The sequence below is a fragment of the Barbus barbus genome (assembly GCF_936440315.1).
Source record: "Barbus barbus genome assembly, chromosome: 17".
Taxonomy (NCBI): domain Eukaryota; kingdom Metazoa; phylum Chordata; class Actinopteri; order Cypriniformes; family Cyprinidae; genus Barbus; species Barbus barbus.
In genome coordinates, this window is record NC_136745.1 from 12,478,878 (window position 1) to 12,503,295 (window position 24,418).

A 24,418-nucleotide genomic window follows, 5' to 3' on the forward strand; every position below is an offset into this window, starting at 1 on the left:
TATGTTATTATTATTTGTTGTTGTTGTTGTTGTTGTTATTGTTATTTAAAAAGAAATTAAATTGTATTAGTGCTAGAGGTAGTTTCATGCATATTTATAATATATGCATGTTCATAACCATATCTTTCTCTATTATATCTTTGTAATTTACCAAAACTGTTTTTTTATTTTGATAAATGGAATAACAAATAAATTAAAGTAAATAATAATAGTAGTGCTCCAGCTAGTTTCATGCATATTTATAATACATATATGCTCAAATTTTATTCTCTGTATTATATTTTATATTTATTCTATAAGTCTTTCTAATTTATACCAAAAATAGACATTAATAGATATTTATACCTAAAAAAATATTTGTATTATTATAATTATTATTATTATTATTATATAATTAGCAGTAGTGGTGTTTAAAAAAAATAAAAAATAAAGAATAAGGTAACTTATCTATATCTTTGTAATGTATACACTAGTTTTGGTACTGTAATGTTATGGTGGCTGTTTTTTTCACTACTTTAATAGTTTTTAATAGTTGGTGGTTAAAATAACCTCCTTAAACAAACACATATTTTTCCTCATCACCGGTAAATTTCTAAAGACGTTTCGCAGTCTGTCCGGAAACGTGTAGTAGCATACTAATCTTACTATTTTTGCCATAAAAAGATGTAGTATGCAGTTTTACCTTTAGTCTGTGAAGTGGCTGTAAGCGCAGCATGAGTCCAGCAGGTGGCGGTAAAGAGACGCATCTCGTGCAAAACGACGCGAAAAGCCGCCGAAAGAAGAAGCAGTCACATGTCATGAAGAAGGTGGGGTTTGAATGAAAAACAAGAGCTTTACATAAATGTAACGTTAGTCCAGCCTGTGAAAACCGAGCAAAACACTACTAAAGGTGACTAAAGGTAAATACCTCCCAGCTCATAGACTAATATTTAACGTTACCTGTTATAAGTGACAGCGGTGCGCTTATTAATATTGTTTAACAGGCTGTTACTGAGCGTTAGCTTTAGCATTCACAGACTAGCATCAGCTGACAACTGAAGGAATCAGATGCTTTGCAGTTTATCCTTTGACGGTTTGCAGCAAAAATGTCATTAGATTTATCATATATTTTAAAAAAAAGACTTATATGTGTATTTGTCAGTGTGTCGTTTATTTCCTGTCTTCATATCCCGAGATTTCTGTTGTTCAAGTCACTCTCCAGGATCCTTGAACATAAACCATGGTCGTATATCTCCAATGAACAACCCATATCAAATGAAAGAAATGTCTTAGACTTGCATGCTGTATTTGCCTCTCAATGCAGTCTATATTTACTTTTTTTGTTGTTGTTGACATATTTGTGTTTATTTTGTGCTGGTCAGGTGGTCTGTTCGCCGGCGTCATGAGTCCAGCTCAATGGGATCTTCCTCCAGAGCTGTGCTGCAGGCCCATGGCCTTTGTGGCTCTGACAGGACTGGACGTGACTTATAATGCCATCCACAGAGCCATATGGGATGCCTTCTATGCCAACCGGCGGTCAGACAGAGTGCCCATCTCGTTCAAAGTTGTGCCCGGAGACCATGAGTATCCAAAGTGCAGAACTAAGGTGACACAAAAGAGCTTTGAAACCTTCTAAAGATATTCAAAAAATGCTTTATGCTCTTGATAAATAATTATTTTAATTTTGGACACTGCTGGGCTGTTGTGTAAGTGTGATGATTTGGTTTGCTAACACACTTTCTTTTTATGTTAGAGAACATCATATGAGTGGTACATCCCTAAAGGGATACTGAAGACGGGCTGGATGAATAAACATCTCAACCTGGTGCCTGCGCTGGTCGTGCTGTTTTATGAGCTGGACTGGGATGATCCACAATGGAAGGAAAAGCAATCCGAATGTGCAACCAAAGTGGAAATAGTCAGGTATGGTTTTTGGAAATTGTCAGGTATAGTTTTGACTGGTCATAACTTTTTATATTCAGGTATGAAAAGGTAGACTTGTCTTATTTGTATTGGAAAAGTAAGATTGATAACCACTTGGCTACTGCTAGTAAGTTTTGTATATTATTTACTTTACATTTACTTTTTAACAAACTGCCTAAAAAGGGTAATATTTTATGTATTTGAGGTCTGAGATGTGGGAACATTGAAGAGAGAGAGGTCAAACATTTTGCATTTTAGGTCAGCATTGCTGTCTAATCAGCCAAAATTGTCTTAAATAGACTGCATTGCACTTCATCTATTATAAAATGGGATTTTGACCAAATATATTCAGTCTTGATTTTTGTAAAATGTTGCAACAAGATATTAATTTGTGTGCGTGTGTGTGTGTGTCTGTGAGTGAAAAATTACAGTTTTGGACATATAAGCTAATAAAAATATTTGTAAAAATACCTTAAAGTAACTACAAATGAGCATGTAAAAAAATGTATTTAAAAAAAAATTCCATGTGGAGCATGTCCCCGGTTGTGACCTTTTTTCCCCCCTTAGTCAAGTCAAGTCAAGTTGAGCTTTATTGTCATTCCGCTACATGTGGGGACATACAGTGGAACGAAATGTCGTGTCTCGCAGGACCACGGTGCTACATAAATACAGACATACAACAATGAAGTAAAAAACACTATAAACCTATACACAACTATCCTACTGACAGATTTAACTATAAGTATACTATATATAAGTATTTATCAAACTAAAAGAATAAAGGATAAAAAATACAAACTATACGAATGCTTCACATAAATATTACCCTATACAAACTAAAAAATAGAAGATAAAAAATACAAACTATACGAATGCTTCACAAATACTGTACATGTGCAAAGATTTGAGTCAGCAGCTGGTTGGGGAACAGTGCAACAACAACAACAACAACAACCTTTATTTATAAAGCACATTTAACACAATAAAAATTGATCCAAAGTGCTGTACATAGTGCATAGCAGGACTACACTATAAAAAACAACAATTACAAATTTCCAAAAGCTAAGGAATAAAAATGTGTTTTCAGAGTAGATTTAAAAATGTCCAATGAAGAAGCAGACCTCACATGATAAGGAAGAGCATTCCAAAGCTTAGGCCCAGCCACAGAAAAGGCCCGATCACCCTTTAATTTGTAGCGACTTCGTGACACATTTAAAAGCAAGTGATCTGAAGATCTGAGTGCCCTAGCAGGACAATATGGCACAATAAGATCACAGATATACCTTGGTGCACAGCCAGACAACGCCTTATAAACAAACATAAGAATCTTAAAATCAACTCGAAACTTAATGGGAAGCCAGTGAAGGGATGCCAAAACAGGAGAAATATGATCCCTCTTTTTAGACCCAGTCAACAGTCTTGCAGCTGCATTTTGCACAATTTGTAATCGAGATAGTGAAGATTGAGGAAGACCACAATAAAGAGAGTTGCAATAATCTAATCGTGATGTTACAAATGCATGAATTGCAACTTCTAAATCTTTGCTTGAAAGAAGGTTCTTCAACTTTGCAATAGATCTTAAATGGAAAAAGCTTCCTCTAATAACCGCACTAATTTGTTTATCAAAGAATAGTGAAGAGTCAAAGATCACTCCAAGGTTTTTGATTTGTTTGCATACATTCGTTGAGAGAGGACCTAACTGGGCTTTCAAAGCAGGAGAGAAATCTGCCGGACAACCCAGAATTAAAACCTCTGTTTTATCCTCATTTAGCTGCAGAAAATTATTTGTCATCCACCTCTTGATATCATCTACACATTCCAATAACACATCAAATGGAGCAGTGGTGTCAAGCCTTACTGGGAGGTAAAGCTGAGAATCATCTGCATAACAGTGATATGAAATGTTGTACTTTTGAAAAATGAGGGCCAAGGGGAGCATATAGAGGGAAAACAATAAAGGTCCCAAAATAGATCCCTGGGGCACACCAAACAAAACAGGCGCAGATGGCGAGGAACAATTTCCTAAATTTACAGAAAAAGTCCTCTTTTCGAGGTAGGAAGCAAACCACTTTAGTACAGTGCCCTTGACACCTACCATATATTCTAGCCTTTCAAGAAGAATGTTGTGGTCAATGGTATCAAATGCAGCGCTCAGGTCTAACAAAACCAGCACAACACAAGAGCCTGAATCTAGAGAAAGCAAGATATCATTTGTAACCCTCAACAGAGCTGACTCAGTACTATGTAACGATCTAAAGCCAGACTGGAACGTGTCCAAAATATTAAAAGAATTCAAATAAAACTGGAGCTGTGAGAAAACTACTTTCTCTAAAAGTTTAGAGATAAAAGGCAGTTTAGAGACCGGTCGATAGTTACTGCACATTTCTGGATCAAGTTGAGGTTTTTTCAACATAGGTTCCACAATTGCATGTTTAAAACTAGCTGGAACGACACCTTTGGCTAGAGAGCTGTTTATAATAGCGGTTACCATATGACTAATGGTAGAGAAAACATCCTTAAAAAGACGAGCCGGGATAATATCTAACTTAGAACCTGAACACTTCATAGTAGAGATAATATCAGCTAGCTGAGTTGGAGAGACAGGTTTAAAGTTAGACAGACAACTCATAGGACAGGGCAGTTGCAAGTGACATGGTTCAGATGGAACAATAGAGCTTCTAATATCAGCAATTTTTTGAGTAAAATGTTTTAAAAAATCTTCACAAAGCTCAATAGAGGCCTCAGATAAAATATTCGTGGTCGGGTTTAGAATAGAGTCAATCGTATCAAACAGGACTTTTGGTCGCTTAGCGTTGTCAGAAATTAATTGAGAAAAGAAATTTGATTTTGCCTGTTTTACTGCCGTTTGATAGTTAAACAGACTTGATTTTAAAATGTCAAATGAAATCTGTAGCCTATCTTTTTTCCACTTTCGCTCCGCTTTTCGACACTCTTGTCTGAAAGCGCGGGTGTCATCATTTAACCACGGCTGGCCAGCAACCTTCATCTTTTTACGCTTAAGCGGAGCAACAGCGTCCATAGATATAGAGGATGCTTTATAAAATATCTCAGTCAAGCATTCAGTATCCGTTTCATTCAGAAAATTATTATTAAAATGTGAAGAAAAATGTTCAGAAAACAAATTTGCAGTATTTGAGTGAATAGCTCGAGAGAGAAATGAAGGCTGAGGGCAAATAGAAGACGGGAGAAAGCACTCAGATTCAAACAAAATAGGATAATGGTCAGACAAACACGCATCAATAACCTCCAGTTTTGAAATCAAAAAGCCACGAGACAGAACCAAATCTAGTGTGTGACCCAGATTATGAGTTGGACCACATACAGATTGTACAAAGTTCAAAGACTCTAAAATAGTTACAAATTCTTTGACCAACGTTTTAGAAGGGCAGCAGAGATGAATGTTAAAATCCCCAAGAATCAATAGTCTATCAGCCCGAGTCACCAGATCAGAGAGAAAATCAGAAAATTGTTGCATAAAATCCTTATTGTATTTAGGGGGTCTGTAAATCAGAGCACATAGCATAGGACCATTTAAATCAACCTTCAGTAACTGGACTTCAAAGCTAGAAAAGGTGTCCGTAGGTACAGGCTTACATTTGAAACAGTTTTTAAAAATTGTTGCAACTCCACCACCATGTCCAGAGGCCCGTGGAGAACTGAGAAAAGCACAGTCAGGAGGCGCAATCTCGGCAAGAGGCATCAAGTCACCCTGTTTTAACCAGGTCTCAGTCACAAATAAAAAGTCTAGGAAGTGAGATGTAAACAAGTCATTTAAAATAAAAGATTTGTTCGATATTGACCTTGCATTCACTAAGGCCATCTTTACAGTAACAGGGCAAACAGACTGCCGAGATCTGAGAGGCGCGTGTTTGAGCAAACTAATGTTTTCAAGATTGACACTCTGACTCTTACCATTTGATCTAATGGAAGAGCGGCGATGTGGCGACCAGATGACCGGAATGGGATAATTATCCTGAAACACAGTCGAAGTCCTCACAAGGGGGTCACGGCGAGATCCACGATGGATGTACCTGTGGCGGCGTGCGATTCCCAATGCGGCGCAGCGGTTGTAAGTTCCGCCGGAGAGACGGCAGAACGAATTTAGTCTCTGTAAATCCACCGAAGAGTATTTAAGCACCATATTTGGAGAATTATCCACACCGGGAACGACAAAGAGACTCCACTTTGAAGAACAAACAGTAGAACTCCAGCACACCAGTGTGCAAATGATATAACACCACATTTCAATCTGGATTCACTCCTCCACGTTCAAGTTCACCAAACGGATCTCAATAGATCCACGCATTCAGATCCTCCGACTCATTCAACCATGAAAGTACCCAACAATAATCAGGTGAGATCTCCTCGATCAAAGGGCATAAAATATCCTCAAAATTAGGCTTAATTTTAGAATAATAAAATACCGGAGAGCAGCGGCAGCCAAACACGCCAGCGTTCGCTCAAACCGGAAACACGTCAGGATGATTTGTAGTGCATGAGCATGTAAACATACATATATTGCTGAGTCTTTTGTGGGATTGTGCACACGCAGCAGTGTGTGTAAGTGTCCATAGTGCACATAGAGGAGAGTGTGTTACCACAGGTGGTTTGTACAGGCCCACTCACCTGTGTGTAGCACACTTCGAATTGCACAAAAAAAAAAAAAAGTTCCATACAGTTTTTCTTTGGGGTGGGGGGTGGTCCATGTTTCAGGAGGTAGGGGTTTGCATGGGGTTTCAGAGAGGGGCGGGGTGGTTTGAGTTCAGGGCTCTCACAGCCTGGGGGAAAAAGCTGTTGAGCAGTCTGGCGGAGCAGGCTCTGATGCTCCGGTACCGTCTTCCTGATGGTAGGAGCTGGAAGAGACTGTGGGAGGGATGGGTGGAGTCCTTCACGATGCTGTTGGTTTTGCTGGAGCATCGTGTAAGGAAAATGTCCAGGATGGAGGGGAGAGGGGCACCGATGATCTTTGCCGCTGTGTTCACTGTCCGCTGGAGGGTCTTGCGGTCAGCAGCACTGCAGTTCCCGTACCAGACAGTGATGCAGCTGGTCAGCACACTCTCAATGGAGCCTCTGTAGAAAGTGGTGAGGATGGGTGGAGGGAGACTTGCTCTTTTCAGCCGGCGGAGAAAGTGTAGGCGCTGTTGTGCCTTTTTGGAGAGTGACATGGTGTTGGTGGTCCAGATGAGATCCTCTGTGATGTGCACCCCCAGGAATTTAGTGCTGCTGACTCTCTCCACAGTCGAGCTGTCGATGGTCAGTGGGGGGTGGTCAACGGAGTTTCTCCTGAAGTCCATCACAACCTCCTTTGTCTTCTCCTCATTGAGGGACAGATTGTTTGTGCCACACTTACCTGTTTGCATCTCTGTTTATGAAAAGGTCACAATGATCAATTTGGTGTTATTATTAAACTATTAAAAATAGTTAATTGGTAATTGAAATAAAGCTGATATAAAGTAAATGTAAATGTTACATAAAGTGATCTTTAAAAAAAAATTAAAACTCAAATAAATAATTTGAAGAACTAAAATGACTAAAACTAGCTTTTAGTTAACTGAATTAAAAATAAATTAAAGCTAAATAGAAATATTTAAAAAAGACAAACAAATAAAATGTCAAAGGCAAAAGTAAAAAGTTACTAAACTAAAATAAAAATTAAAGCCAATTCAAATAATATATATATATTTTAAATAATAATAAAAAATATAGTATGTAAATAATACTAAAATAGCACAGGAAGATAAAAATGCTTTGTTTAATTTTGTAACAGAATCCAAAACTCTTGGGTGAATAGACATTAGGACAAATCCAAACATGTTTTTTTATTTGTTGTTTGCTGATCTGAGATGTATTTATTTCTTACAGGACAAGTTTACAAGGAAGAAACACAAAGGTCGCTGTTGTTTTGATTCAGAAGAAAACTCCTCTCCCTCCAGGTATCACAAAACTGAAATCCATGTTTCAGGAAATTCAGTATATGTCTTGAGCAGATGTTGATGGGTGACGATGTGGTTGTGCCTCAGGTGAAGATCTGGTGGCATCTGAGAGGGCTTCTGCTCTATGTGGTACCTGTGACCTGTCTGGGAAATCCCTGTTTGTCCTGCCCCATACCGACCACCTGGTGGGATACATCATTAGGTTAGAGTCTTTCTAGATGTAGAGTGTGTGTTCATTATGCCTGAATGACCCAATCAGATCTGTCTTTGTATGTGATAAACTTAAAAACGACTTGCTGGGTTGCTAGAAGAGATCAACTGTTTTGTTTTAAAACAATAGAATAGTCAGTACTGATTATTTTTATATTTGAGTATACAATAACAAATATGCAGAACTTATATTTATTAACTGCTTTTATTTTACGACATGGATGTACGGTATTTTCTGTGAATGTGTGAGACTTCTGATTCATTTGCCAGAATAGGTAAATGACTAGAAGAATAACAAATTGCTGTAAATGTTAAAACTATATGCGTTATAAAACAGTGTGTTTATAAATATGCTAATACATTAAAAGAAAATGAAATAAAGAAATGCCAGTATGTAATATCAGGCAGCTTAATAGACTGTTTTTATACAGCTAATTAACTTGAAGCATATGACACCGGAGCCTCACACATTCAAGTTACAAATGGCTGCACCGCTCTTCTATGTTAAAAATATGGTTGATATAGCCTCAATCGCAGCCTAGATTATATGACAGAAAGTGACTGACTTGCATCTTCACACCTTAGTTTTATCTGTTATGTATTTATATGCCTGCAGGTTGGAAAACGCATTCTACGAACATGCACAGACCTACTATTATAATGAGATCAGGAGAGTGAAATCTCACAAGGAGTTCCTCAATAAAACTACACACCAGGTAACCAGGAGCCCGACTGCAAATATAAAACCTGAATTCCTTCAAAATGGCCTTTATAATGAAGTTCCTAACACTCAAAATGAGGCATTACTACAAGTGTAAAATGCAAGAAATTAATTCAGCTTCTTTTGAATGCATAGCCTATATGAAGAATATGGCATGCAGTTGCCTCTTTCTAAATGAATAATTAACAGTTATTTGTTTTGTGGTTCTTAATTTATTAGTTATCTGTTAAGTGTGAAAAAGCTCAACTTGCACCATAATAACTTAAGAATTCTGTGAATTCTAGTTGCTGTTTGTCAGGCACCAGTTTAAAATGGGCTTCTTCAGTGAACTAAAGCAGGACACTCAGAACGCCCTCAAGTAAGTGCTGTTAACAGCAATTTTGACACTGCTATTTTGTATTTATTTATAAGAACTCAAACACATTCCATGTGCTGTCTTACAGATATTACAGGACTGCTTATAGCCTCGTTCATGAACAAAGAGCTCATGAAACCAACATGCTTGAGATCAAAACCATGGCTGGATTCATCAACTACAAGGTGAACTAGATGTTCTGAAGGAAGTGTGCATGGTGTAATATTATTTTAGTGACATTGATATATATTATCATTGCGTCATTGACAATATTTTGAATTCAAATTTTTTTTTTTTTTTCATTTTAATTATAAATTGTTTTCATTTTAATTTTGATGTTTCCATTTTGTAATTTGTACTGTTTTTATATGTCTATATAGTTTTTATTAATTTAATTATTTAGTTTAATAATTTTAGATTAAACTAAACAAAAATGAGAAATTTTGACACGTGCAGTGTGAGGTATCATCTAAACAGCTGTAAACGCCACACAGGAAACTGGCCAGAGTTCATTTCCTGTTCACATTCTTTTCTAAATAGCACCGTCATTTTCAGTTGCATTTTGTTCAGAGTATATCTCTTTATTTAGTGTCTACCGGTGGTCTTCTCTCACAGATCTGCAGGCTCTGTTTTCAGCATAACACCCCCCTGGATGCCATTGCTCAGTTCCGCAAACACATTGACCTGTGCAAGAAGAAGATTGGTAGCGCTGAGCTGGCGTTTGAACACTCAGCCTGGATGTCCAAACAGTAAGATTCAACCCTGCCATATGCACACATTTTTATTTCATGTTTTTGGACAAATCAGAATTTTAACAGTTTCAGGGTATTTATTGGGTTTAATTGCAGATATAAAAATGTCCATCTTTCAGTCAGAGTTTGACTGAATGATTAGTAGTTATTAAAATGTTGTTGTTGTTCTCGTGTTAATGCCATGTGGCTCTAGTTAGTTGATGTCCTGCCCATTGCGTAAATATGAATTACTTTGTATTATTTTAGATTGAATGTTATCCGTTAAAATGATTTTTATTATTATCAGTTGTTGTTGTTATTATTATTAGAAAATAAAACCATAGACTTCTATTGTAAATTAATGCGAGATGTCGAGGGAGTGGGCTATTGTCACTCAGAATGCAAATTCGTAAAAAATCGCAACCAGCAACCATTTAGAGCACACCAGAAACCCTATATCTACATGAGCAAGCCATATGTCAGCTCTCTCTTGCAAACACCCATTTGCCATGGTAAGCACCACTCACGTTTTCTTCAGGAAATGTACATGTTGAGTGATTAATATTATGAATATCTAAAATACTGCAGACATTATGAATATATAACATTTATGTAATGAGGTAAGAAAAACAAAACCAGCACACCAACTGACTCATTGCTTAATGATTTCTGGGCATGTTGCAAGTTTAGAATTATTTAAAATTTTACTACAGGCCTATAGCGCTTTTAAATTTTGATCAGAAAGTAATAATGAAAGTGCTGGCTAATAGATTAGCAAACATATTGCAACAAAAATGCATCCAGATCAAACTGGGTTCATACCTAGCAGGTTCTCTCTTTGCAATGTAATGTTTCAATGAAATGTTTCATTTAATGTTCTTTACAAGGAAAATAACTCCCAGCAGCGATTATTTCATTAGATGTTCAAAAAGCTTTTGACCAAATAGAGTGGCCATTTACGCTAAAAGCGCTTGAGCATTTTGGATTTGGAAGCGGTTTTATCAAGTGCGTAAAAATTTTGTATTTACATCCATTCTAACAAATGCTAATAAATCTAAACCATTTGAGTTACGTCGGGGAGTTAAACAAGGAGATCCTCTTTCCCCTCTTCTTTTTGATATTGCCTTGGAACCATTGGTAGTAGGGATTAGAAGTCACCCCCATATTCACGGGATAAAGTTCGGAGGTAATGAAGTACTGGTTAGTTTATAAGATGCTGACCTCTTAATATATCTCTCTTATCCAGTCAAATCAGTGCCTCATTTGCTTAAATATGTTAACGCCTTTGGCAAGTTATCTGGGTATACTATTAATTGGTCCAAAAGTGAATTTATGCCACTTTCTAAGCATATAAATCCCAATCACTTTGGTTCTTTGCCTTTCAAACTTGTTGAAAATCACTTAACTTATCTTGGCTTAAAGAATCCTAATTACATTTAAACTGAATTTTTTTTTTTATCAATGATTGATAAAGTGAAGGATAATATTTGTAGATGGAGGCTACATCCATGATCAGTGGTTGGAAAGATCAATGCAATTAAAATGATTATTTTACCACAGATTCTATACTTTTTTCAAAAATTTCCCATTTATATACCCATGTCCTTTTTTAAACTTTTAGATTTAATTATCATGCCATTTATCTGGGCCTATAAAACTCACCACATAACAAAAATGCATTTACAAAAACCCACACAGATACGAGGCTTTGGGCTTCCAGTATTTAAAGTGTTATATTGGGCAGCAAATGCTAGAGCTCTATCCTACTGGCAGAAGGGTGTTCTTAGTGAAATTTCCTCTATAGCTGATCCACTATGGCTTAAGATAGAGACAATATCCTTAGCTAAATCTTGTCTTCCAGTTCTACTTTTCTCAAAGGTGTCTCCATCAAAATATATTGGGAATAATTTTATGATTAAAAAAAAAATTCAGTACGAATATTAAACCAAATAAGATATTGTACTTTACCTGATGTCTCTGATCATACTCCAAATGCTTACAATCATTTGTTTAAGCCATCAGAACTCGATTTGGGGTTTGCTGCATGGAGAAACAAAGGTTTAAAGTCCATTGGTGACCTCTATGTAGATTAAATGTTTGCATCCTTTAGTCAATTACAGTCTATATTTATACTTCCTGGGTCTGATTTCTTTTGGTATTTACAAATATGGCATTATGCTAAAGAAGTCATTCCACAATTTGTCAGCAAACCAAAGACTAATACATTTGATGAATGTATTATGTCAAATCCAACCTTTAGACATTTGATCTCACATTCTTCCCAATGTCTGTAAATACAAATCACCTAAAAGAAGCGTAGGCCAAGGATTTTGGTATAGACTTGTCTGATGAAATATGGAACGATTGCCTTAGTAAGATCCAATATTGTTCAATAAATGCCAGACACAGGCTGATCCAGTTTAAGGTAGTACATAGATTGTACTACTCCAAAGTTAGATTAAATAAAATATACAACACTATTTCTCCAATATGTTATAGATGTAAAGTGACAGAGGGCACCCTATCACATTTGTTCTGGTTTTGCCCTAACCTGTTTGATTTTTGGAGTAGCATCTTTGATTTTTTTTTCAAAGGTTTTCCAAAAGGTTGTGAAGCCTGATCCCATTCTAGCAATTTTGGTTACTGAACTGAACAGGTACTGAACACATTTTCAAGCTCTCAACAACAACCACTGTTGTTGGGTATGGTTCTTGCCAAAAATATAATACTTTTAAACTGGAAATCTTCAGATGCCCCTTTTTTCAAAACCTGATTGTCTGAGTTGTTCCATGTTACACGATTGGAAGGTATACGTTTGTTGGAGCCCAAACTACATTGTCGATTCCAAGCTGTATGGCAGCCCTTCCTTGATTTCCTCAAGCCTGTCTAATCTACTTTTATGTAAAACTCTTCCTGCTGTATTCCAACAATCCACGTTAGCCCATTCCATCCCTTGTATTTTATTTAATTAAATTTTTTGTTCGTTTTTGTTTTGTTTTCATTGTACTGTATTATATTGATTGAATGAATGACGCATTTATATAGCGCTTTGTGTATTGCTGTACACCCAAAGCGCTTTACAATCATGTGGGGGGGTCTCTCCTCAACCACCACCAGCATCCACCTGGATGATGCGACGGCAGCCACAGTACAACGGCGCCAGTGCGCTCACCACACACCAGCTACAGGTGGAGAGGAGAGAGAGTCATAGAGCCAATCAAGTGTATGGGGATTATTGGGAGGCCATGATAGACAAGGGCTAGTAGAGGGAATTTGGCCAGGACAACGGGGTTGTTTAAATATTTTGTTTTGTATGTCATTACAAAAAGCTTAAAATATATAAAAATTAAAAATAATAATTATATAAAATTTTATAATTAATTTGATAAGTGATTCCACTGATTGGTGACCTCTGGTCTTGATTTTATACATGCACTCATTTTCTTGTTCCTTCTGTCTCTGTAGGTTCCAGTCGTTTGGTGATCTGTTCGATGAGGCCATTAAACTGGGCCTCACCGCTATTCAGACCCAGAACCCAGGGTTCTACTATCAACAGGCTGCTTATTATGCACAGGAGCGCAAGCAGCAAGCGGGGCAGCTCTGTAGTCATGAGGTACTGCTACCCGCAATGCATCATTAATGTTATGAGTTTATTTTAGTTTGTGATGCAAAATCGCCCACTCTTACTGTTCCAGTCAAGCGTGGGCTACCCTGCACCTGAGCCATTAGAGACCACCTCCGGAGCTCTAGACTTTTACGGACAGAGACCTTGGAGACAGGGACATCAGAGTGAGTAATGGCTTAAGAAACACTATAACCGTATCTGACTCATATGAATCCTGTCCAGAACATGTCATGTTTCACAACAAAATCCAAAGAAGCATAAGTTTTTTATTTTATTATATTGTTATAATTTTATTAATATTTTCAGTGACAGTTAAGCACATTGACTTGTTATTGTAATGTGGTTAAAAAAAAATCTAATTCACATTACTGTAATGTAAAAAGAAAGTCGGATTTTTACTTGCCTGTCAATATTGCGGTAGAACACAAAAAAACAAAATAATATATAATTTTAGAGCCATATTCTGTCTGTAAAAGAATAGTAATATTTTTTTAGATTAAAAATACATTAAAATGGAGTTGTTTCAATCATGTATAAATATAGAAATATAAATATATTTCTGACCCAGTGAACTTTAATCCTCAGGCATTGATCCTCCAGATTCTGAGAAGGAGAAACAAGGCATCCTCTCTCTTCAAGTTAAAGAGAGAGACGTCCCTCATTCGGTGGGATTTTCTTAAATACCTGTTATGTCGTTAAAAGTTCACGTTCATTTGTGAATTTCTCTTCAGACTCATGTTTTAAGATGCAAATGTTCAGATCAGAAAGTAATGAGTTCTGAATTCTCAAAATGTTATGTTTCTTACAGAAAAAAAAATCATTTTACAGATAAGAACCAACTGTATTTGTCTTCTAATGGTTGTATGTGTGTGTTTCTGTCAGGAGCTGATCATTGCTCTCCTCAGCAATGCTGTCGCTCAGTTTAAGAAGTACAAGTGTCCACGAATGAAGAGCCATCTCAGTTAGTCTAAAAACACACACATTCATCAGCCAGATGTTCTGTTCTGTATTTAATTGCATAGTAAATCAATAACATTTTTGTTCTCTCTATTTTCTGTGTCTCTCCGCAGTGGTTCAGATGGGAGAGGAATATTATCATGCAAAAGACTACACCAAAGCATTAAAGTGAGTTCAATTCAGTATACTGTAAGTTTGACCTTTATAAATTGAACTCTGCTTGTGTCAATGGCTTGCAGCTGTACATATAACTGTTGTATTCTGACTCCCCAGACTGTTGGATTATGTGATGTGTGACTACCGTACAGAGCGCTGGTGGTCTCTGCTGACGTCTATATTGTGCACGGCTTTGAAGTGCTCCTACCTCATGGGTCAAGTGAAAGACTACATCACCTACTCCATGGAGCTCGTGGGCAGAGGTACATGACCACCATGTATTGACTCTCAACTTCACCTCAATCAAAAGTTCCTGCATTAACAGAAGTATATGTATGTGTTTAGCCTCTATCCTCCCTGAAGAGCAGAAGTCCAGGATTGAGAAGAATCTAATTAAAGTGATTATGGTATGTATGGAAATATAGCGATACAGTGATACAGCTGAAAATAATCGTATTTATGTATGAAATTTATTGTCTCAATATTGTGAAAGTTTTGCTATAGATAGAGATGTAGTGTTTATGAAGCTGACATTTAATTTGTGATTGTCAGAATGAAGTCCCAGAGCCTGAACCGGACTGTGACCCGGTGTCTGTGAAGACGGCCCAGTCTCTGTGGAGTGATCGCATCTCTCTGGCCGGCAATAATGAGTTCACCATTGAGGTCCAGGACTATGTGCCCTTTGGTAAGCACTCAAAGAATATTCACTTTTCAGTCTTTTGGGCTTATTAGTCATAATCATCTATTTGAGAACTGCAATCCTGGCCATAACCCCTACATTTTAAATATATGGTTTAACCCCCCCCCCTTATGCTTATCAAGGCTGTGTTTATCTGACAAAATGCAGTAAAACAGTAATGTTGTGAAATATCATTCAAATTTAAAATAACTTTTAAAATATTTTTTATAATGTATTTTATTCCTGTGATGCAAAGTTGAATTTTCAGCATCATTACTCCAGCCTTTAGTGTCACATGATTCTTCAGAAATCATTCGAATATGCTGATTTGCTGCTCAAGAAACATTTCTGATTATTATCAATGTTTAATTTTTTTTGAGGAAACTAATACATTTTTTCAGTATTCTTTTATGATCAGAAAGTTAAGTCTTTTGTAACAAATATTTAAATTTAAATTTTGTTTCATTTAAAGCATCCTTACTGAATAAAAATATGAATTTCTTTTAATAAAAATCTTACTGACCCAAAACTTTTGAATGGTAGCATATATATTATAGATGTATATATGTTGTTGTCTTCATGCTGGATTACTTAATGGAACAAAACGTAATGATATGTATGTTTATTTTCAGTTCAGTGCAAAGCCAAGTTCCTGTCCCCTAGTTTCCACATAGATGAGCCTGTCCAGCTACACGTCTATGTGAGAGCCGACTGCCCACATCCTGTGCGCTTCTCAAAGCTATGTGTCAGCCTCAGCAACCAGGTACAGCACACATAATACACACACACACACACACACACACACACATACACACAACTCCACTGAACAGTGGCTGTGTTTGAATCGCAGGAGTATAACCAGTACTGTTTGCTGGAGGACGCCTCTAAAGGGAAGGATATTCTAGAACCTTCCACCCAGGAGAACATGTGTCTCGTCCCTGGCAAAACCCGCAAATATTGCTTCAAATTTGTAGCCAAAACAGAAGATGTTGGGAAGAAGATTGAGGTGAAATATATATTTTCATTCATTTCATTTCAACAGATTTAGTGGTGCCACAACTAATCGCATAGTAAGTTTTGTTTTATTTTTGTTTTTCAGATCACGAGTGTGGGACTCATGTTAGGCAGAGAGACAGCCCGATACGTCTATCTAAACTGGCGGGGTGGCTGGGGGGATGCAGCCTCTTCACATGAGACTTTGCAGGTGTCCCGCTCCTTTAAGAGGAGGACACGCATCCCAGAGCAGCAGGTGGATTGGAACACAGTTACTATACAGTCCAGCACTATGTAAGTTAAAAAAAAAGTAATAATTATATATATAACAAATCTGGAAATCTATTATGTCATTGTCACTACAGAAATATCTAATCAGCATGAAATCAAAATGGACCTTATTTATTTTCTTAATACACATTCCAGAAGCATTACTTTTGGAGACAGTTTCTAAATTATACACATAAAATGGCAATGTTTTCCTTCCCATCATGCCCATTTAGGATCATCTCCAGAGTGCCCAAAATCTCTGTACAGCTGACTCATGAGCCTCCAGTACTGACCAATGAGATGTACTGTATGATTGTTACCATCCAATCAGAAGAGGGCACTGTGGCCAAAGACATCAAACTTACTGCAGGCCTCAAACCGGGTACTTGCTATGTTGTCTGGAACAAAAATCTCATTATGTTTTAGTAAATGGTTTTTACATTTATTCGTAAAAAACATTGCTTACAAAATTAATAACATGCCTCTCAAAACATATGATTTGAGGTATCATTTGGGGCTGCGACAATTAATCGATAATAATTGATGATGAAAATCATCAACAACGAATGTCATTATCAATTGGTCGCATCTGCCCACCGTGCACGGAAAACTTCTGCCAGTCGTGTCAAATTATACCACTGAATAACGCATTTCTATGGGCGAAATTAATCTAAATGAATCTAATAGTGGAAGAAACAGAGTGAGCTGCTTCGGGAAAGATGCATGATCCAAGCTGCTCAAAACATGCGAATGCTTTATTCTAAACTTCAAGCTAATACATTAGCGTAATGTTTAACATGGCTCGTCCTGTCAGGTGCTTTGACAGATACTTGTGCTTAATATGTGATATGATTCCTCAGAGCCAAACTTTCATTTTACGGATATATCCTTATCTGTAAATGTTACATATTCATGCAAGTGTTTCTATTTTGCCTGAAGGCTCGTCCTGACAGTATGTATTAAACTTCAGAATTTACTGAACCAGTGGCTGCGCTTCAAACAGACTGAACTCATTAGAGAGGGAGAAAATTTATATGCAGTGCAAAAATATTCATTTTACTGAAATATCTGTTATTGGATGTTAAATTTAGGTTTAAAAGTCAACCTGTAATTCAAGCATTTTATGATAGTAACTGTAAAGGGATAACGGCATGTAATTGAATATAAATTTAATATGTTCCTTACATTTACAGAATAAAGAAATGACAGTAACAGGTTAATGTATTCAGAGTGAATGTGTCTGTTCATGGAGAACAGTCCTCTCATCTGTTAACACTGAGTTTTGTTTTTCTTTAATATCTTCATTATTATCTCCATTTGTAGTGTAGGGATTTAAACTGTCCTTTGTCCATTTGTCTATTTAAACTCTCCATTTAATCTGTGCTTAATAACTTTTTCGGACATGATGTATAGCATAGATATAGATATATTCACCATATAGTATGTTTATAGCATTCAGTTGGCATGCCTGTTTGAAGGACAGCATTGGGCAGCACGTGGCATAGTGTATTTTGTCAATAAAAAAATAAAGGCTTTTTATCCGATTAATTGGAAAAAATTATCAGCCAACTAATCGATTATCAAAATATTCGTTAGTTGCAGCCCTAGCATCATTCATAACTCAAATGTTAATTAACCCGGACGAGTATATCTTGTAAACTGTAGAAATACTCCAAAACGTCAGTGTCACATGATCTTCAGAAATCATTCCGATTTGCTGCTTAAGAGACATTTCTATTATTATCAATGTCGAAAACATCTGTGCAAATCATGATGCCTTTTTTATGATTATTTGATGAATGACCATTTATTTGACATAAATCCTGACTGTCAATTTTGATCGATTTAATGTGTCCTTGTTGAATAAAAGTATTAATTTATCTTTAAAAATCTTATGTAAAAATGTATTTGTGTTTATTTCTATTGTTACAATTAGGTCAGGATGCCAATCTCACACAGTCAACCCAAATCACACTAAACGGCACTGAGGTGTGTGATGATTCTTATCCTGCCCTGCTTCCTGACATTCCCCTTGGAGATTTGCAAGCTGGACAGAAGGTGCTGCTTCTTTTCACTGAGTTTGACAGATTTAATTGATTCAATTAAATCAGCTGATCTTGACTTCAGTATAATGTTGTGTACTTGTGTTCTTGTGTGTCAGATTGTAAAGCCCCTGTATATCCACTGTGTTAGCACTGGATCCAGAATATTACTGTTTCACGTGGCTTATTCTGTGAGTGCCACAGTCGAGGGCAAGGACATCACCTGCAAGTGTCACAAAGTATGCAGAATCCTACCACCCTGTCATCAAAACCCATGCAATTGTTTGTTGAATGCTACGGAAAGATTTTGTAAAGATTATGTCAGAGCCAGACATTAACTTCACCCCAACCTAGTTGAGTTGTATTATGTTTGTTCTTCACCTGCAGGATGAAACTGTTACATTAGAAACAGTTGTTCCTTTTGAAGTGGCTATGAAGTTTGTGTCTAGCAAGGTAAGAGCTGCCCTCCCTGTACACTTGAGTAATATATTAATACTTCAGTCGTGAAAATTCTGTCATTATTTACTAACCCGAGTTACTTTTTCATCCATGGAACACAAAAGGAGATGTTTTGTTCATGAAGATGGATAAATGATGACAGATCTTTCCTTTGTGTCCACAGTTTTAAAAACACATATTTTGTAAGGTTTGTTACAGTACAAAATGTTTATACGGTACAGTTTATGTTTATGTGTGTCAGTTTGAGCATTTGGAGCGTGTGTACGTGGACATCCCCTTCTTGTTGATGATGGATATTTTGAGCGCGTCTCCGTGGCCGATCGAGTTGGTGAACAGTGAAGTGCAGCTGGCCTCCAGTATGACTGCCATCGATCAGCCTCAGAGTCAAGTAGAAGGAGGTGGGAGAACTTTATTTCTGATAGTGTTTTTTTTTTAAAATACATATATTTAGGGCCTGACTGTGATTCATTTCTACTGTGTCTCCAGTCACGCTTCAGACCAGCGAATGTGCCAGTGAGTGTTTCCTGCTCAAATGTCCTCCTGTTCAGAACGGCACCAGTACTGTGGCATCTGGACACTACATCATCTCCTGGAAGAGGTGACGGCACTCTATATACTCTCACTTTTACCCTGTATATTACATGCAAGCAATGACTTTCCTTTTCTCATGCTATTGTCTTATAAGCCATTTTCTATAAACAATGCTAAAGTGTGAACATTCATAACTTGCTTTTTAATTTCCTGTATAACTTTTTTTTTATCCAGAAAGTCAGCATTTGCTGAGACATCAGTGGTGCAAACGATCATTATTCTGCCACATGTGATGGTTGAGAATATTCCACTTTATGTCCATGCAGGTCAGTCTGTTTTTATATTAAAATCAGTAGTATATATTGAATCATCTGTGCTTTCTCAGTCTTGCAATTCATTCTGTCCGTCCTCTCTTAAGGTCCATTCACACTAAGAATGATAACAGTCACTACAACTATAAAGATAAAGTTCTAAAAATCATCCTGAAGTCAAGAGAATAATGCAGTTCACGCCACAATTATAACGATATAGAGGAATGGGATCACTTTCAGAATGCTTTTTCAAGCTGATTAATAATAAAACACTGACAGCTGAATTCAGTGTGATTTAAACGGCAGATGACATTGCGGAGAAGCTGTACACAGCAAACATTGTAAAATAAAATGACCTCACTTTTCCAGTGCTAGTTTCGACAACATTATCTTACCTCCTTTGTTGCAGTGAAAAAGACTGTTGTTCTTTTTTTTCCACTACATTGACTGTTAGATCAGATTGCACTAGTTAGTTTCACTGTTCAGATGCACTCAAAACGTAACATGCTGAGGATATCTGCTGGTTAAAGCTGTGTAAAAATGAAATTGATACTGACGCATGGAATTTGTCTTCAAAAAATTTGTCTCCTAAATTCTATAAGCAGAGTGACAGATTCTCTCAACTCCTTTTGTCTCATATACCCAAAAGCATCCGTTTTTGCATAATTTTGCGTCAAATCATCAGCAGGTCACCTACATCCATCTTCATTCCTTCGAAACTGCAGCACACAAGCTTAGAATAAATAGATCGTTAGCGTTGGTTGGAGACGATGCAAATATAGTTATAATTGTTGTCATCATTCTTGGTGTGAACAGACCTTTACCCTCTCATATTCTAGAGCTGCCATCGTTTGGTCGTGTGCGCGAGTCTTTACCTGTTCGGTACCATCTGGAGAATCGAACCGGGTTGGTTCAGGATGTCGAGATCAGCGTGGAGCCCAGTGATGCATTTATGTTTAGTGGACTCAAACAGGTCAGTATATAGAAGGTGGCTTCATGTTTCCTTCACATACATTTTATTTGATGAATACTAAAATAAATGGATTTTAGAGCAACTAGGTGTGTTTTTCCCTTTTTGCGTTTATTTCAATAATAAACTTTTAATGTGTCTTAATAAAAACTAATGGAAAAACACATCCCGATGATCCAGAGTAAATTCATTCACAATTAGTCTAAGGGTGTCGGAAAGCTATATAGATATTAAAGCAAAAATTATCTTAGAGTAGCCAAACCAGTCGCAAATAAAATAAAAATGTGTTTGTTCCTCTTTACTCACTGATTATCAATAAACGCACAACCCTTACATTTCTGTTCCAACTGCCACTCATTCACTCCGGAGGTCTTGTTCTCTTTCTGTGTCTGTGTGCAGGTGCGAACGAGGATTTTGCCCGGTGCAGAACAGGAGATGTTGTATAATTTCTATCCTCTGATGGCGGGATATCAAGTCCTTCCTCAGCTCAACATCAACCTGCCGCGCTTTCCAAATATCTCCAATCAACTGCTACGTCGCTTCCTGCCTTCACGCATCTTTGTCAAGGTAATATTTTAAACACACCACAAACAATTTTGTCCATCAAATGAATCTTGATGTCAGATAATGTTGTGTACCGATCAGAATTGAGCTGAGTATCCTGTGAGTGTGAATAGTTCCATTCAAATTCAGCCATTTCTTAAATTCTGCCCATCCTTAATGGATGAGACTAAATTTGTGTGTGAGAATGTTTCAGGTGTGTAATGGTCGCTGTATCGTGTCTGTTCTGATTTCTCAGCCTCAGGGCAGAAATGGAGATACTTCCATAGAAGCAGCGTGAGGAAGAGAGGAGCACTTCTCCCAACTCGGAAGCGTTGTCATGGATCCTGTTGCAGGATGAAGGCTGAACGTTCCTTGGAGAACACGTGTTTACAGCTTAATGGTTTGAACTTGTGAATGAAATATTAGGGATTTCAGTTGATTTTGTTGTGTCTAGATTATTGCTTGTTAAACAAGACTGAAATGATGCTTGCATAAGATTTGGTTTTTAAATAACAGATTTAATCTACAGTGCTTCTATTCTCTCAAATGTTAATGAAAATAACCTTGTCACTAAAACTAAATAACAGCTAAATAATGTTAGAAATCATTAAACTGACATGAAACTAGCTGTTGAATAAACTTTTTTTTTTTTGCTTCATTGTCATGAAGCTGTTGGTTGTTGTGGCTGGTGGTGTCCCTCAAGAGGTGCTCTGTGATTGGACAGAAGTGTAATCATTTCACCACTTATACACACTATACAAGATTTTTTTTAATTTGATTATACATTTCAATTACACAAACCTTCATTAATTCAGCCAGTTTTAATAATCTTACTGTGGATATTAAGAAACTGTCATCTAAAAACATGTAATACAAAATACTCCAGGATTCAATCCAACCATATGACCGTTTGTTTGACCTGTGGAGGTAAAAGGAAAATTGATCCTGAACAGAAGAGCACTTGTCAGCTGGTTTCAGATAAAGTTTAGTTCAATGTTTAGACACAATAGAAGGTTGTGCAGTACCTCTCTCTCATCAGCCTTATCATATAGACTTTGAATTTTGAGGTGAACTATTCCTTTAAACTCAGTTTACTCTGTAGGCAACCTCACATTTACATTGTCTTTACAATACAAACCTGTTCGGTTCCTATAAAGCAAAACAGGTATCAGAGTTTGATTTTGTTTCCTAGGTGATAAGTATCTTTGTTCTCCTATCCTCTTTTACAACTTACAGACTTGTAAACAAACCAGGCTACATGAGGTTATGGCTACTTGGTTTTTCAGTCACCCAACACTCTTTGGCTTCCATTAAACATATTACCTTACAATGATGTGTACGTGTGAGAGTTTGTTTGACAGGAGGACGAAATGACTGTCTGAAAACTGTCGGCACGAAAAGCCCAGATTCCTTTCAGTCTGTCTAAATCTGTTAATCCATCGTTATAAGATTCATGAAGCTTTATTGGCATGAAAATCACCAGAGAATTAATAATATACATTGACGATGTCTGTTAGAAGGGCCTCACAATAGGATTTGATTTCTGTTTGGGTGAATGTCAAAAATCTTGTCAAGCTGGCAGGGTCATTTTTCATCCTAACACTGAGAGGGAAAAAAAGAAATACTATTTTAGAGAAATTAAGAATATTTTTAGCAACTCTTGCCTCCAAATTGTCATTAGCATAATGGAAAAAACAAAATTAAATACATAATCAGTTCTAACAGTATTTTTCATAGTACTTGTATATTTTATATTTTTTTATGCTGATTTAAATGATAAATTGTAGTATTTAGTATTATATAGTAATGGAAATGACGAATGACCAAAACATTAACATCTAGATGCATTATGGTATTGAAAGTTTCAGGGCAAAATGTGCCTTTTTTTTAATGAATGCCACAAAAAAAAAAAAATCTTAATTGTCTCTAATATATCTTAATTTTCTGGAAGGCAAAATTATATATTGTGTGTGAGATTTACACATTTCTTTTAATCAATAAAACAAGATATACACCGAATGATTGTGGATTGATCTTAGATTTCAGTAATAACTGCTTCTACATTTACTGAAACAAAGGGAAACTTGTGGAGTCAGCAGACAAGTTTAACATCCTCCTGCAGGTTAGCAACATGCTCACCGTCTTCATACTAAAGCATTAAATTACACACCACCTGTGGCTATTATGAAACAGGAGAAGCAAACAGCACAGCAGAGACATGTTTACATGTCTGAGCCTGAGTAAAAAAGAACAAAACCCCCCAACTGTCATCCCTACCTCTTCTTGTTGTAATAGATATCATGTGGTTGTAACATAAGGTGATTCTTTTTAGTCTGGATGCTGTAATTGCATTGAAAAATGTGTCAGGATCTGGATTTTTTTTTTTTTTTTCAATTGCAATAGAATCATTTGTGATGGTGAGTGGGACGCAACCTCATATATAATGTTGTAGGTCAAACTGTAGCGAAGCCAGGAGTCACTATATGAAGTTGTGTTTGTCTGTTTCATTGGATTGGAAGAATCCATTCAATGAAAGAAGTGGTATATTGTCTCTCTCTCTCGCTCTTTGTCTTTATTTCTGTTGCATATTGCATTTTGTATTAATGCTAACTATGCATATTGTGCTGTATTATGTTGCACAATAAGGTGGTGAATGACAGTGACAGTATCAATTGGTTTCATAGCCTACCATGAACATCACCATAAAAGTTAACCACATTATTTGTACGTATTCAAAGTCTTCTGAAGACATTTGATAACTGATAGACAAAACAGACAAAAATTTAACTGTTGTTCATCTTTCATAAAAATGTATTTGATTGATTTGTTGATGTTTCTTTTAACCCTTGTGTGACCTTATGGACATTTTTGTCCATTTCAGTTTTGTTTTTTGTTATAAGTGTGCCTGTGTTAATGCCAACTGCATAAATTTTGGCTCAGGTGTTTATTTTTTTTTTGGAATTTTAATATTTTACCCTCATTTCCTTCAAAAATTCAATTTTACCTACT

The 24,418-nt window shown here is 36.6% G+C and overlaps 1 protein-coding gene across 2 annotated transcripts; it reads left to right on the forward strand.

Annotated features, from left to right (window-relative positions):
• The first annotated feature begins 775 nt into the window (after window positions 1-775).
• LOC306883367 (trafficking protein particle complex subunit 11-like) lies at window positions 776-22,738 on the forward strand. 2 transcript variants are annotated; one of them, XM_079438565.1, is made up of 30 exons: window positions 776-899; window positions 1,362-1,585; window positions 1,733-1,902; window positions 7,786-7,856; window positions 7,944-8,058; window positions 8,683-8,782; window positions 9,072-9,145; window positions 9,231-9,327; window positions 9,758-9,891; window positions 13,339-13,486; window positions 13,569-13,662; window positions 14,084-14,163; window positions 14,381-14,459; window positions 14,569-14,623; window positions 14,729-14,874; window positions 14,957-15,018; window positions 15,164-15,296; window positions 15,923-16,053; window positions 16,141-16,296; window positions 16,390-16,577; window positions 16,787-16,935; window positions 18,490-18,611; window positions 18,715-18,834; window positions 18,983-19,048; window positions 19,296-19,452; window positions 19,541-19,652; window positions 19,820-19,911; window positions 20,736-20,869; window positions 21,266-21,433; window positions 21,666-22,738. In XM_079438565.1, the coding sequence occupies exons 2-30, from the start codon at window positions 1,382-1,384 to the stop codon at window positions 21,705-21,707; spliced, it is 3,399 nt and encodes a 1,132-aa protein (XP_079294691.1). In that variant the 5' UTR covers window positions 776-899; window positions 1,362-1,381; the 3' UTR covers window positions 21,708-22,738. The 2 variants fall into 2 exon arrangements, with proteins under 2 accessions (XP_079294691.1, XP_079294692.1); XM_079438566.1 differs by having other exon boundaries at window positions 787-889.
• Window positions 22,739-24,418: the final 1,680 nt, after the last annotated feature.